Source organism: Leptonychotes weddellii, chromosome 3, assembly GCF_054177405.1.
Source record: "Leptonychotes weddellii isolate Sample4059 chromosome 3, ASM5417740v2, whole genome shotgun sequence".
NCBI lineage: Eukaryota > Metazoa > Chordata > Mammalia > Carnivora > Phocidae > Leptonychotes > Leptonychotes weddellii.
The window spans coordinates 116,390,871-116,406,762 of NC_138371.1; the positions used below are offsets into that span (position 1 = coordinate 116,390,871).

General features: G+C 36.7%; 1 protein-coding gene and 1 long non-coding RNA gene across 12 annotated transcripts in view; one reads left to right on the forward strand and one right to left on the reverse strand.

The window, feature by feature from the left end:
- LOC145720621 (uncharacterized) overlaps positions 1 to 14,089 on the forward strand; it is a 29,106-nt gene extending 15,017 nt beyond the window's left edge. For 4 of the 8 annotated variants that reach the window (XR_014143715.1, XR_014143717.1, XR_014143716.1 and 1 more), the window contains 2 exons: positions 5,993 to 6,089; positions 10,023 to 14,089. This is a non-coding gene — a long non-coding RNA (uncharacterized LOC145720621). Of the gene's footprint in view, positions 1 to 952; positions 2,219 to 5,992; positions 6,822 to 10,022 lie in introns of those variants that run through there. The other 4 variants (XR_014143720.1, XR_014143719.1, XR_014143714.1 and 1 more) reach the window with 4 other exon arrangements.
- Positions 769 to 15,892, reverse strand: part of ALG5 (ALG5 dolichyl-phosphate beta-glucosyltransferase) — a 37,441-nt gene continuing 22,317 nt past the window's right edge. For all 4 annotated transcript variants that reach the window (XM_081814852.1, XM_081814850.1, XM_081814853.1 and 1 more), the window contains 4 exons: positions 14,742 to 14,801; positions 8,654 to 8,805; positions 3,029 to 3,114; positions 769 to 959 (listed from right to left, as the gene is read on the reverse strand). In XM_081814852.1, coding sequence (XP_081670978.1) covers positions 844 to 959; positions 3,029 to 3,114; positions 8,654 to 8,805; positions 14,742 to 14,801 — 414 coding nt within the window. In that variant the 3' untranslated portion in view covers positions 769 to 843. The remainder of the gene's footprint in view (positions 960 to 3,028; positions 3,115 to 8,653; positions 8,806 to 14,741; positions 14,802 to 15,892) is intronic.

The following is a 15,892-nucleotide window of genomic DNA, read 5'->3' on the forward strand; positions in this document are numbered from 1 at the left end:
GAGGGGGGAGGGTCAGAGGGAGAAGCAGACTCCCCGCCGAGCAGGGAGCCTGATGCGGGACTCGATCCAGGGACTCCAGGATCATGACCTGAGCCGAAGGCAGTCGCTTAACCAACTGAGCCACCCAGGCGCCTGCCACCTTTCTTTTTCTTAAGTAATCTCCACACCCCGTGTGGGGCTCGAACTCACAACCCCGAGATCAAGAGTCCTATGCTCTACTAATTGAGCCAGTCAGGCGCCCTCAAAACTTTTTTTAATAAAGAATTTCCAGTTTCTAATAACATGAACTCAAGAGCAAGGTGTTGCCCAGAGGTAAGAGAATAAGTGCAGTGTGCGTCAGTAAAATTGGGAAGGAGAGAAATAAGACCATATAAGGAAGTGGATGCCTTTGTGACAGAACCTACATCCTTTAACATAATTTTCTAGAGTTTAAGAAGTTGAAATATGGACTTAATACTGATAAATTTATATATAAACATATGCTAATTTGATTTTTAAATCTCTGAGCACAGATACATGATTGTGGTTTATATTTAAGTTCATGAAAATTATGCAGGTACTTTAAAGTAAGAATAACTGATTTTCTCTTGTTTAAAAGTTGTATTTCTCAGAATCATAATGATAATTGATCTAAATAAACAAAATTGCCAAAGCAAAAGAAAATCTGACTTTGTTACAAATACCTTACTTTTTTTGGTCCAAAAGAGGTATAAGCATTTTTAGTTACGGCGGTTAATTCTTAAAATTACCAAAAGGCAGACAATGGCATAGGTTTACTTAAAATTTTAATTTCAAATGAAATGTGTGACACTGATACATAAGGATACAAAGATGGCAAATAACCTAATTCTTCTTCTTGGTTTGTTCAAGCCTCCAGGCACCAGTCAAATATCGAAGTCGTATAAAAAGTAGGTCCTTGCCCATTTGTAGCCAGCTCCAAAATGGAACTAATTTAGAACCTGTGATTTAAGAAGAATTAAAAATGAATTAACTTAAATAAACTCTGGAGAAAATTTATCAGTTTAAAATTACATTTTAGGTCAGTCAAATGACCTTTGTGACTTTCTAGTCACCTTATTTTTTATATTATGTATGCATGTATGTATTTATGTATATATTTAATTCCATCTACACACTTAAAAATGATTTTTTAAGACAAATTTTCATGTTTTACATGCTACTTTTCAGTCTGCACACATAATATAAATTAATAATCTGGGATAAGAAATCCAAGACAAAAACCCAACTTTTATTCTAATTCTACCAAAGATTCTCAATCAGCTAAAAGAAACACAGTCTTAGCTAGGACATCTTGTCCAGTGGTTGCCAAATGGCAGTGTGCCAAGCCAGCTGACTATAGGAGGTCTGCCTCCTGGAGCATGTTTTAAAAGCTTGTCTTCCTTGATTTTATCCCATGGAATTGTTTTTTTATTAAGTCACGAGTAGACTGCAGGTCAGGTAACTGGGGTACTGGATGGTGAAGGGTCATGGCCAATATCAAAATACTAATCACTGACAATTTTCTAGATTTAAGCCCAAATACTCTAGCTCCTTCCTCTTCTCCCCCCCCTCCACTTATTGAGGTATAACTGACAAATAAAATTGAAATATATTCAAAGTACAGAATGTATGGATTTGATATATATACATATATACACAATGTATATATTTCTATACACATACTGTAAAATGATTACCATAGTCAAATTAATTAACACATCTACCTTAATTTTATTTGAATCATTTACAAAAGAATTAAACATCTTCAAAGCTAAATTGAGTCGTTTCTCTAATAACACAAACAAAACATCTTGGAAGTTAAATGAAACTGGGAAGGATCTAAATTGTGGAGATTTCAGTTGGCCCTATTATAGGGAGGAGGGACTTAGGGTATATGGCCAAGGATTCTGGGAATGACTAATACAAAACTATTCACTGAGTGCCCGTTAATGAAAATAAATAAAATAATAAATAATACATAACTATCTCTGAAATGCACGAGCAAATGATGTAAATATGAAACACATTTTTTACTTTCTCCCACTTCAATTTCCCACAGAGTCTATGCTGGACATAGATCAACACAGATCAACACAGCAGATCCTTCTAAGTCTGAGCAGTCCTTTATCGGCTTCTCAATCCCCTTTGATCTCAGCAGCTACTATGGAGAGTAGTTAAATTTTTGTAAGTTAAATTTGATTCAGCAAGACTCCAAGAGGTTTAATTTGTTCTAGACTATATAGTTTGTATGATCCCCAGACCTTCTCCTGTCCCTAAACACCCACAGTTACAGAACAATAATGGCATATTACAACAAAGACTTTCTAGGAAGAGGCCATGCTCAGCAGGGGCGGGGTGAGTCTGAAAGTCTCCAGGTGATTGTTAACTGCTTCCACACTGTGAATTAATTTTGGAGCATTCTAATGTAAGTAAAGAGAAAACTAGAATATATTTTAAGTTCTACAAACTATAAGCAGTCTAAGCTTTTTCAAACAGGAATTATTAAGAATTACGACAGATTTCTCATTATTAGAAATCTTAGAGATTTTCACGTTTTTTTGGATATATATACTGGCTCTGAATGGACTGTGGGCATTTGGAGTAAAAACAACTATAATTCCTTATTTAGCTCTGCATGGTGGCTTGTAGGTACTCAATACCTACTGAGTAATGAAATAAGACCATACTAAATAAAAGGTGATACAAACAAAATTTATCTCAAAAGACTGATCAACCTTGTGTCTAGCCTCAGATTGCCATGATCCTGTCTGCTGCAGAAGTTTTACTAAATTTCTTGGGCCAGGTAGTCGGCCTACTGAAGACCCAGGAAGAGATTGCAGGGAGAAGGCAGTAAGCCATTTGGAGGGTGGAGGGGATCAGGAGGGGAACTCTCTATGGAACTGCCCCTCTCAGTCAGGTCAGCTGAGTAGGCCCTGACGGGGCAGCCAGCTTACTTTACTGGTCAACTCTATTGTCACCAACCCCCCACCCCACTTAAGATCAGCTGTAACATGAACAATATGCTCACCTTCAATTTCAGTCCAGTTGACAGCAATTTCTGCTATTGGAATTTTAAAGAACTGTGCTATGTAAAGTAATTCTACATCAAATGCCCTGAAACAGAAAATATATTGATTTTTATTTTTAAAAAGACAAATAGAGTATAATTAAATCTCTACCTTGGCATGTTTTACAGAAGCTTATAAGGCAGATATATAGCTTATATAACTGAAAGTCAGATTCATAGAAGGTCAAATAAAAGGTTAAGTAGTTTAGGAGCTTCAAGGTAAAGAGTGTGTCACTGCATAACATTTAAATGAGAAATACAGTGTCTCTATCATAACTCAGAAACTCCCAGAAGTAAAATTGGCCTGTTGGGCTCTAAGAGAAAATTTAATCATGCAAATTTTCAAGATTGATGGTTTTCAATCCCAGGCTTAACTAGCTCAAGGTACAGAACTGATAGCATTTTCAACTGATTCAGAGAGCTGATAAAACAGAACTCTGAGCAGCTCTTGGAGAAAAATGTTGTCAGTCACTTTAGAGTTGCTTGATTACATTCATCTACCACCAAAGGATCAATTTCTTTTTTAAATACAGGGTTGCCTACGGCCTTGTTTTTTCCTTTTCATCTCCCCATGCCATTCTGGGCAAGACAGTACTACCAGCCTTTGAAGTGAAAAGCCACTTTAGAGTAGTCTGAAATGCTCTTTGGGTATAACTAAATACATACATGGGAATTAGATATATTGTCTCATTTTAACTTACACTGTTAAAATCATCTCTAGTCTGAATTCCCAGTTCCTCCTTCCTTCTCCCTATGAAAGGCTCTGAAAGCTCCTCCTCAGTTACCCCTTGGTTTAGGTGAAATCTGCTTTCCCTAAAGTTTCTGAGCCCTGACTTAGAAGTTTTCTTGGATTCTGCTTACAGATTCTCTGAAACCAGTTTCTTCCTCTCAGTGGCAGTGAGCTCAGGGAGAGAAACAGCACTACCTATTAAACTTTCTTCATGCCCTTGTAACCAAAAGCGCTGGGGGCCTTTACTGTTTTGCTTTCTTCTTGCTCTGTTAAGCAAACCCCTGCCCCCCCACTTTCTAGACTGCATGGAACACACTTCAAACTTCCAGGGGTTGGTTTTAAAATATTAGCACAAACAAAAAAATACCTAAAACCCACTTCTATTTGATTTTCCTGATCCCAGACAACTTGAATTTGGGAGCTTTGTCTTTTTGGCCACAAAACTACTACTGTCCATTCTGTGACTAGTTTAAATCCCAAGTATTTGGATAATTCAATATGAAAACTATTTTTTTAGAAAACACTTAATGCTTTTTCTTATCCTAATAAAATATTTACTTAAGATGATAAAACCATCTACAAAAGCGTTCTTTGTGTTGTTAAAAAGACTGTGTAAAACTTCTGTTAACTAGCCTGGGACACTCAAGAAAGGAGGAAATTATTTGACTATTAAGCCTGGTTAACCCTTAATCCTCTCCTTTAACACAAAACAAAACAAAAAATACCTAAAAGGCTGAATTAGTTCTAATGTCAATAATCTGAACAAGATTATTAAGTACTGTTCTAAGGATATCAGCATATAGTGACTTATCAAAGACATAAAACAACATAGGAATGATGAGTAGGAAGGAGTGGGGGAAAAAGCACTGATTAATTGAATTTATATTAAAAAAATTGAAAGGGCTATTCGTCTTCTACTATTACTTTTACTCTATCTTCCTCTTTTAACATTTTAAGACATGAAGATGTTTACTTAAAAAAAATGCGTAGTTCACATCACCATATTATAAGAGACTAATCTGTTACCAAAGAAAACAAAATTAAAATACCAAGTATTTCTGGATAGAGCCTTATGCTATTGTATAGAAACAGTATAAGGGTTAGTCTCCAACTCGGATGCCTCATGTGTTTTTGTAGATGTAGGGAGGGCAGAACCACTGTTTTCTTTTGTTACTCAGTTCCTGGTAAAGCTGTGACCTCACAGATATATTTCTGAAGAACAAAGAGCGTGTTGATGCTCTGTTAAAGACAGCAGACACACACATACCCTCCTGCTCCCTCCTGAAATCCCACTAAAATTAAAACAACAATGATGGAATAAACACGTAAGAACAAAGAAGGGATGAAAGTAATAAAAAAAATATGAAACTTAGAAAGTAGCTGGACAACTGGTAACTAGGAAATGTAGGCTGTGACAATGGGAGAAGCCTAGAACAGACGAATGGGTACCGCAGAGCCCCCCAAAGGCTCCGGCATCATTGGCCTCGCTGCAGATGATGTCTGCAAGTGGTGCAGGTGGGGCTTCAAAAGGTAGGACTCACGGAAAATCTCTAGGAGATTCTCTTTTGCTCAGGTTGTTTCTGTGAATGCTGGCAGCCAGGCTCCTATCTCCCAGGCAGGAAATCCAGAGATCCCACTTTTGTGAAAACAACCAGCCCAAAAGATAATGACAGCTGGGAGTTTCCCACACCAAGTGGCCCTGCTACTTAATCTGTAGTGACATCGACCAGTTGATCAGAGTTCTCTGATCATGCACACAGCTTCCGATGAGCTTTTCAGGACCATACTAGACACATGTGAGGATAGAGGTTCCACATCTGTTTTATAGGAGGGAAGAGAAAAAGGGTATGGGTTTGCAGATTTGGAGTAGCTACTGCATGCTTGACAAGATGCATGAAAAAGAGCCACACTAAGTCCCTGAAATCATGGTATTTCAAAACACTGTGGAGAAAAAGCTTCCAAAAGGAGCTGGGAACAACATGCATAGACAAAGAATTGAGATTCAGATTACTGTCAGAATTGGACTTCTCCACAGAAACACTGAGTGCCAAAGACAATAGAGCAATGCTTTCAAAATCCCGAGGAAAAATGACTTCCAACCTAGAATGCTTTCTCCAGCTATTAGGCAAATGGGAGGGGAGACTAAAGGTACGTTTCACACGCAGGGTCTCAAGGTTTCTTTCTCCAATGTTTAGGAAGTTTAATAGAGGATGTGCTCTACTGCAGTCGGGGTGCAAACCAAGGAAAAGGAAGAACAGGGACTGTGCAGCAGACCAGAGAACAACTAGAAAGGTGAGAGCCAACGAGATGTCTCCAAGAAAAAGGTGAAACTGATGCGTGATCTGGTGCATGGGAACATAGGGAGATACTTTCTACTTCGTACAGATTGTGAGCCTAAGTGACAGGTCCATAGTAAAGTGGCTGACAGAAACTCCAGATATTTATTATCCTCAGGAAAACAGAAAGTACAAGACAGGTAATATAATCATATTGCATACTATGGCTCAAATATGAATTATCTTCACACAGCTATACCAATCAGTTGTGATCTAACCACAAATTATGTAGAAACTGCTTTAGGAGGATACGTGTGAGGGTGTACAGGGGTTAAGAGAACTACATACTTATCTGTTGATTTATTTTGGAAAGTAGTATCTAAAACTGAAAAAAGGAGACAGGGCTATGCAAACCCATTATTTTGAATATGAAAGCAAATACCACAAAAAAATAGCAGAGAGTTGAAAGTGACTATAGTTAGGAAGTAGGAATTAGGGACAGAGGGAGATGGGGCAAGGGACGATGACTTTTTAGTATAAGCCTTATGGAACTGACTTTAAATTATTAGCATGCATAACATTGATTTTAAATAAGTATTCATCAGGGTGCCTGGGTGGCTCAGTTGGTTAAGCGACTGCCTTCAGCTTGGGTCAGGATCCTGGAGTCCCAGGATCGAGTCCCACATCAGGCTCCCCACTTAGTGGGGAGTCTGCTTCTTCCTCTCACCCTCTCCCCTCTCATGCTCTCTCTCACTCTCTCTCAAATAAATAAATAAAATCTTAAATAAATAAATAAATAAGTATTCATCAGAAGAAAGTACATTTCCAGGAATCCATTTTTTTTTAAGGTTTTATTTGAGAGAGAGAGAGCACGGTGAGGGGGAGAGGCAGAGGGAGAGAGATTAAATCTTAAGCAGACTCTCTGCTGAGCAGGGAGCCTGATACGGGGCTTGATCCCAGGACCCTGAGATCACGACCTGAGTGGAAGAAGGCAGATGCTTAACTGACTGAGCACCCAGGCGCCCCTAAAGGAATCTATTTTTAAAATTACTCATAAATTGGGTCCAATTATACTTTAATATTAAATGTAAAGAATTTACATGAGATACAGTTCTGAGGATGGAGATTATGTATACACTTATATATTTAACATTACGTATATCTTTAATGTTTAGCATAACCCATACTCAGGTCTGTAATTTTTTTTTTTTTTAAGATTTTATTTATTTATTTATTTGAGAGAGAGAGAGAGAATGAGATAGCACAAGCAGGGGGAGTAGCAGAGGGAGAGGGAGAAGCAGACTCCCAACTGAGCAGGGAGCCCCATGTGGGACTCAGTCCCAGGATCCTGGGATCATGACCTGAGCTGAATTTCAGGCAGACACATAACCGACTGAGCCACCCAGGCACCTGCCTGCCCAGTTTTTTAACTATAGCTTGATGATCTGGTCTGGAGAGTAAGGGTTGGCTGCTCTAAGGAAGAACTGAAAAAGAAGTTGAGAAGGGAAGGGTCCCCATGTGGAGACAGATTATGCAGCACCTCTAAAGGCCACAGGAAGGCACTGGGAAGCCACTGAAGGATTTTAAGCAAAAGAGGTGCATTTGATTGATCACTTCTAATTTTTGAAAAGACTCCTTGGGCTACAGCAAAGGCAATGATGGTGTCCTGGATGGTGGTGGGAAGATGAAGAGAAATGAAGGGACAGCTTCTGTCTATCAGTGTTATTCACTAAACAGGCGGAGAGCTGAGGTGAGCTCTAGGATAATCACAACCCGGAGGACCAGGATATGTCAAGAGAGAGCGCTCCGAAGTATGGAACACTGCTGATGGGTTCATTAAGACACTAAGTGGTCATATCAAACTTGACCACTGGGTTTCATGACAGGAGGTCCCTAGATGCTGAGATGGAGGGATGGGGAAAATCCATATTGAGGTGGGGTGAGGCATGAGTGGGAAGAGAGAAAACAGAAGACCTAGAGCACTCTTTCAAGAAAAGACTGGCTGTGAAAGAAGGCTGGAGCTGGAGGGGGGGTGTCAATGGAGAGAGGGTTTTTTTTTTAATGGCAAGAGAAATTTCAACTTGTTTTAAAAACTGATGGGAAAGATATGGTTGACAGGAAAAGACAAGACAAATAAGCGAACAGGATGAAGTTCTTAAGGAGGTAGAAGGGGATGCAGAGGTCGAAAGACTGGTTGGTCACAGGCAGGAGAGGGAACTTACTACTAAAAAGGAAAGAATGGAAAGAAAATGGGTGCCCTCTTCTGTTCTGATATTTCTGAGCTTTTTTTTTCTTCAAAGGAAAATACAGAAGCCTAAGGAAACAGGATGTTTTCAGGCCTTTCGATTTGTACTGTCCATAATTAAGGTGAATAAATTAACTCTATGCCTTATGTTTAGTTTGAGATTTTGAAAATAAGATCCAACTCCGTAAAAGAATAAAGCTATGGATTACCTTTACATATATACATGTCAATTCTGTTTAAACCTCAGTGTTCATTCTGAGAATATAGGGCTGCTTCTCATGACCTGGAATAGCAGCCGTGTAAGACATGCCCAGTACATCCGGTTAGGAACTCACCATCGTTCAATGTGTAGAGATGAGAACGTCCGTGAAGCTGCTTCTCGTGTAAATAATTTGAACCCACACTGTGTGTCTCTGATTCCTTTGACACAAAGGAACCACACCAGAAAGTGGAACCCATACATGAGCAGAGTACGGAAGTAAGAACGCTGAAACAAAGACAAAATATAAATGACTTTTCTATTAATCTGTAAAGGACAATTGAAAACACCTGGCTGTAGACAAACTGCATTTCAATATTTAATTGGCTGGGTAGATCTTACATATGAACACCATTGTTTCATTAGTTTCACTGGCAAAGTATATTACAGAAACTTTGAGGATGCCTACTGCTTAGAGCAGGGCAGAGGTACCAGGGAAATGATTATTCATTTCCTGCAGGTTCAAGAAGAATCAGACAAGAATCACAGTACCTGTGAGAGGTCAGGGCTTTAATCTACCAGGAGCATACTATAACTCTTTTGGGCTGCTGTGAGCAAGGAGAGCATCTCATTCATCTATACATTTTGTGCCTCTTTGCCCAGATATATTTCAGGTTCAAAAAGGTGACAGCTGGGGCTCCTGGGTGGCTCTGTCAGTTAAGTGGCTGCCTTCGATTCAGGTCATGATCTCCAGGTCCTGGGGTTGAGCCCTGGGTTGGGCTCCCAGCTCAGTGGGAAGTCTGCTTCTCCCTCTCCCTCTGTACCCTCACCCCCCGCCCCCCCCCGCACCGTGCTTGCTTGCTCTCTCTCAAATAAATAAAATATATATATATATTAAAAAGGTGACAGTTACTGGAATATCTTGGAGATATAAAACACTATGATTTAAACCTAAAGTTCTATGTCTAGTTAATGAGAATATTGATCAAAGAAGTACAGCAAAGTGTCAAAAAGTCACAGACTGAGAAGGAATTTGAAACAATAGTCTCTCCAGTTAGGTATGACAGATATCTGATAAATATATTTTAATGATTTTCAAGTTTCTTAATACTTTGGATATTCAACTTAAGTATTCTTTAATCCTGAGTATTCATATTATTAGTAATTAATTTTATTAGTAGAACATGACATAATATTCCAATATTTATTAAGTATTGCAAACTTTAAAACATCAGAATAATAGATCATGAATTATCATTGTATTCAAGACTCTCATGTTTAGGATTAAAAGAAAGGATCTAAAAAAAAAATTTTTTTTCTATAACGTAATAGATCCATGGAATGATACACTATATGTGGACATTGGCAACCTACTGAGAGTCTATGTAGAACATTTACTATTTCATACTATTTAATATTTCCCTTCCTCCTTTTGGATTTTGCTTTTGAGAACTGTAATCTTTAGTATCATTCTTCATTTACTGGCTTTTTCTATCATCATCCAGAGATGATAGAACCATGACTAAACGGTGATAACACGACAAAGCAGAGAAAGCCACTGACCTGAGCAGACCTGTATTTGAATCCTGGCTGCATTAATAATTAGGAGGGTGACCTTGAGCAAGTTACTTTGACTCTCTCCATCCCACTTTCCTCATCTATCAAATGGGAAAGAAAATGCCCACCTCACAAAGTAATTATAAAGATTAAATGAGATAACAGTTAAGCCTTTAGCCAAGTGTTTGGCACAGACAGTAAGAGGAACTCAATAAATGTTTTTAAAAAAGGATGAAAGCGGGCGCCTGGGTGGCTCAGTTGGTTAAGTGACTGCCTTCGGCTCAGGTCATGATCCCACGGTCCTGGGATCGAGTCCCGCATCGGGCTCCCTGCTCTGCAGGGAGCCTGCTTCTCCCTCTCCCACTCCCCCTGCTTGTGTTCCCTCTCTCGCTGTGTCTCTCTCTGTCAAATAAATAAATAAAATCTTTAAAAAAAAAAATAAATAAAATAAATAAATAAATAAAAAAGGATGAAAGCTTGAAAGCTCCCTTTAACCTCCTGACCACAATTTCACTTGTGTATTATATAGGGCAGGAAGGGAAGGAAGAATAAAATACTTATCTATAAGGTATGTGAAACAAATTTCTTTTTAAGCGTGTGTGTGTGTGTGTGTGTGTACACTTCTCTGTGTTTTTATTATATTTCGTGTCAAAAAGGAAAAAGTCAAATAACACAGTAAAACAAAATATCTGCAGTACATGTAATTGAAAATGATCAGTATCCATTCTTTCTTCATTAGAAAGATAACATTTTAGAACTCTTCAGAAATAAAAAATAAAGAGTATAATTCTAAAGCAAATTGGACAGAGCCTAAGAGCAGCTCACAGAAAAGGACACAAAAGAGACTTTTAAACATATAGAACAATGGTCATTCTCATTAGTGACCAATAAAACCAAATTTTAACTATAGCATGATACCATGTTATACCAATCAAACTGGCAAACACTAAAAAGAATCACAGAATTAAATCTTTTGTTAGGATATGGAGCGATGGGAGTACTCCACTACTAGGAATATAAATTGGTTACCACTTTGGAGAGCAATTAGGCAAAATGTTTATAAACTGTAAAACAAACTTTTTGAAAGGATCTAGCACTTCTCATTTATCACCTAGAATCATTAGTTATGTTCTGATGTAAATAGGTCTTACCTCTCTAAGCAGATAGGGCAGAAACCTCATCTTAAAATACTTTGGTAATCTCACAACAGCTTGCTCAGTGCCTTCCATATAAAATATTTCCAATAAATACTGGTTGACTGATTAAACCTCCAAAAGAGCATTTATGCTTAGGAAAGGAACAAATAGAAATTGAAAGATAGAAAAATTAAAATTAAAAGGTAGAAAAAATAATGCCTTTAAACTATTCTCCTTGAATGATTTTTAATATGACTTAGGTGAGCTTACTGGTTACCAAATGAAAATATCCCACGACTACTTTTGCTTGGATCTTAATAGAAGACTTTTGTTTCCTTTAGGATAATGGTTATTTTTTAAAAAACCAGAAACACATGGAGTTCACACGAAGACCTTATTTGGTTTCTAACATATTTAAAGCATAACAAGGTAAACTACAAACAAGAGGTTGTCCCTTTAATTTTTATAACCTTGCAAAATATCTTAAAATTTACAAGACATCTAAAAATATATTATGGAACAGAATTAGTTCAATGAAACTAACAAAGTCATAGAGTAACATTATATAAACTTCTGAAGTAGACATTTAAAAATATGAAGAAAAAGACATTCACTACTTTAATATTAACAATAATCTCTCTAATGTTGATGAAATGTAAACAAGGAATTCAGGTGAAATTGAAAGCTGACTGGTACTTTCATTATCTTAAAATAAATTCAAAGTCCCAAGACATAAGCCAAGACTCTTCAAAGAAAATCTAAAGACATCAAATTAACACTCAAGGGTTCTATTTTGAATCCTTTAAAAATGATAGATGCAAGAATACCCAGACAATAGAAACGTTCCTGTTATAACTGTTATACAGCACACATGGGCATATGGATACACTGACGATGGTAAGGAGTCCAGCGGTGCTGTATCATGTTTGTCTTCCGAGAGAGCAGCAGAACAGATGGTAGGATTAACAGAGGATATGTCTAAAAGTATTCAGGAAAGAGAGATCTGAAAATGAGGCAATTAGGCTGTTGACGTTGCTGCTCACTATCACTATCACTATTGATCGATTCTTTTGTAATTTTCTGTCTACAGACTGATGACCATGCAAGGGGTTAGACTACGTACAGCGCCTTAGGAGAAAACTGGAGTGGCTCAGGAAGGGAAGGCCATACAGCACTGTCCTGCGGCAGGTGGAGATGACCTTTTATAAGGCAGGCAGGGTTCTATGACAATAAGCAGGACCCGAACCACAAGCCTACTGAGCAGCAGTTATGTGTAACATCTGCAGTGGACAACTGCTGCTTTCTTGCCAGTGGATCAGTTTATCCTTCCCTTCTACAGAATGGCAGCTGATTCTGTGGGCTTCAAAGGCACTAAATCAACCAATAGGTTTTAGAGATAGAGGAACAGATGAATGGATGACAAAATAAATGATAAATACATAGATCTTGGGATAGATCCCTTGAGGTCTGACTAAAAGCAGTACTAGATACAAAGATTTAGACCATAGCACAGTCTTATTTAAATACTATCAGTAGGAAAAATTCAGTTCTCAACTAATGGAAGTTCTAAATGAAAAGAATTTATGCCATTAAAAACAAAACCAGAAACGTGGTTCCTTTCTCCTGCCACGAACAATAGATACAGGTCCCAGATATCTCTTGCCTAGAGATTACTTCACTAGCTTCCTAATTATTACTCTCTTGCTTCCTATTTTGCCATATCTTTTTTTCCTTCACCAAAGAGATTATCCTTTTTTGCCTATATTTTTTTTAAAAGGAAAAAAATTATACACAAAACCATTAAATTAATACTAGCCTAGTCTTAAGTGTTTTGTTTGCACTGATATTTTTACATAAATAATTATGCTGTATTTACAATACCATATTCTTTTTTTCATACAACCTAATACTTTGGGTATTTTCCCGTGTTATTATATAGTCTCCATTATCGTCTGTTTTATTTGCTGCATGATATTCCATCCAGGAGAAATATCTGTAATATTTTCTATTGTTGGAATTTAGTATTTTATAGTTTCTATTGTTTTATAATTATAAAATAATGTAAACATCTTGGACATATACTTTTCCTTTCCTTATCCCCTGTGTATTAGTAAAGTGATGAAGCTGGACTAGCTAACCTCTAAGCAGTCTTTCAATTTTAATTTCTAATAGTATGATATTCTTTATGGTTAATAGATTACCTTTTTCAAATACCACTGAGCGTCCACAGAGACACAGAACACTGGATCAGACGCTGAAGATATTAAAATACTTTATTTCTTAAGAAAAGAAGAATCTAGGTTTCCACACTTGAGCATAATCCTTAAGAGGTTTCTATGACCCTGCCATCAGTATATCTTGAAAAAAATATATAATTTCCCTATATCTTACTTCATTGAGGGAAAGATTCAGCCTTTTATTCCACTGGTTCTCAAACTCTGGTATGCATAAAGTTGACCTGGGAAATTGTTAAAAATGCAGATTCCTGGTCTATCCCTATAGTCTGATTCAGTGTGTCTGGGATTGGCCTAGAAATATGCATGCTTAAAACAAAACAAAACAAAACTCCCCAGGCAATTCTGACCTTGCATTGAAAAATATTGCTTTATTCTTGATCTATCTGGCCATTCTAGTAAATGAACCATTAAGAATATAACGGACAGGGCGCCTGGGTGGCTCAGTCGGTTGAGCGACTGCCTTCGGCTCAGGTCATGATCCTGGAGTCCCGGGATCGAGTCCCACATCGGGCTCCCTGCTCGGCAGGGAGTCTGCTTCTCCCTCTGACCCTCCTCCCTCTCATGCTCTCTGTCTCTCATTCTCTCTCTCTGAAATAAATAAATAAAATCTTTAAAAAAAAAAAAAAGAATATAATGGACAATTACTGGGCTTGAAACCCTGGACCCAGATTTTTAAGTGAAAAAATAAAGTAATTTAAAAAAATTGCACAGAATAATTGTTTAATATATTTTTTTCCTCCCAAGTTACTCCAGCTTTTCTAGCCTAAAATACAAATTACAAAATGAAGAATTTAACATCTTCATTGAAGGCAGTCACAACTTGTTAAATTTTAAGGTGCAGTGTTTTTCTAAGAGGAATAAAGTTAAAAAACAAAACAAAACAAAACAACTTTAAATGAAACCCAAAATATAGTACTTAAAGTGTGCCAAAATGAGAAACACTAAAGGCAAGTTGAATGGTTCAAAAATGTATCATTTAGAAAAGTTTGCCTTATATCAGAACTGAATGGGAACTCTTGTATCTTAAAAAAAATAAAATAAAAAAGGGCTGCTTGCATCCTAAGTCAAAGTGAAGTCTACATCCTTTTTGTATACTCATTAAAAAACAACAACACAAAAACTCAATTCCTAAATGTGCTTATCTTTCACGAACCTTCCGATATTAAAAAATTTTTTTCCTTTGAAAGGAAACTCATTTTTATGAGATTAAACATAAAAGCTTATTTTTTTGCTAATGAGTATGAAAAAAGGAAAAAAAATCCCTGCTGATCATGCCTGTCAGTGAATGCCTCACCTGAGCAATTGATTCTTTTTCCAAATGAGCTCGAGATCCACATGCAATAGCCATTTGTTCCTGAGGAAAAAGCAATAAAATGATTTTTCAGTATTTGAATATTCTATTTGAATATTAATAATTAAATATAATCAATAAAAATATTTATTTTCAATGAGTGTCTCATTTTTTAGAAACCGATTTTTTAAAAAGTCACATTAAATATCTTTAAAGGTTTACTCAGGTGTTCAGAATATATACAGCTTCAGGAAACCTAATTATACTTACTAAAAGGATAATATTCAGGGCTAAATAGCAGGGGCATGTACGACTTGAAAATTCTTATTTTAAATGATTCCTCTGATTAAAAATACTGTATTAACATAGTTAGAAGGAAAAATAGTGGTATTAGAAAAAAGTATCTGTAAATGGTATGATTATACATAATCATTACATTCTGGAAAATCCAAGATTATCAACTGAAAAACTACTACACATATTAAGGGAATTTAAGAAGATGAGTGGGCACAAATGAAGATATATATAATACTTTAGTCTTCATATGCATAAACAATAATCAGAAAATATAATGGAAGACAGTATTTGTAACATCAATAAGAAAGGAAACTCTGGAAATAAACTTTACAAAAAATGTGGCAATACCTAAATAAATAACACATATATAAGCTACCAAGGGAAACAAAAGAATCCAACACATAGAAAGGCATCCCATGATCATAGATGAGCAGATGTGATGACAGTATCAAAAATCAATTCTCCTTAAAATTAATCTTTAAATTTAAGGTCATACCAATAGATATATCAAAATAATTTTTCACTAAACTAGATAAGCTAATTTTTAGAGTTAATATTGAAAAATAAAGAACCAGAAAAGCCAGGAAAATTCTAAGAATTAGAATATATATTATAAAGCTATAATAATTAAAACTAAGGTACTAGAATATGAATAGATAAATCCATGGACCAGAATGGAAAGGCCAGAAACACACACACACACACACAAATATGGATACTTAGAATATGCTAAAGATGACATTTTCAATCAGTAGGCAAAAGATGAACGATAAATGCTGTAGGACATCTGGGTAGCTACTTGGAAACCAAATTAAGCTGAACCTGAGCCTCATACTAAATAGTAGGATATATTTTGG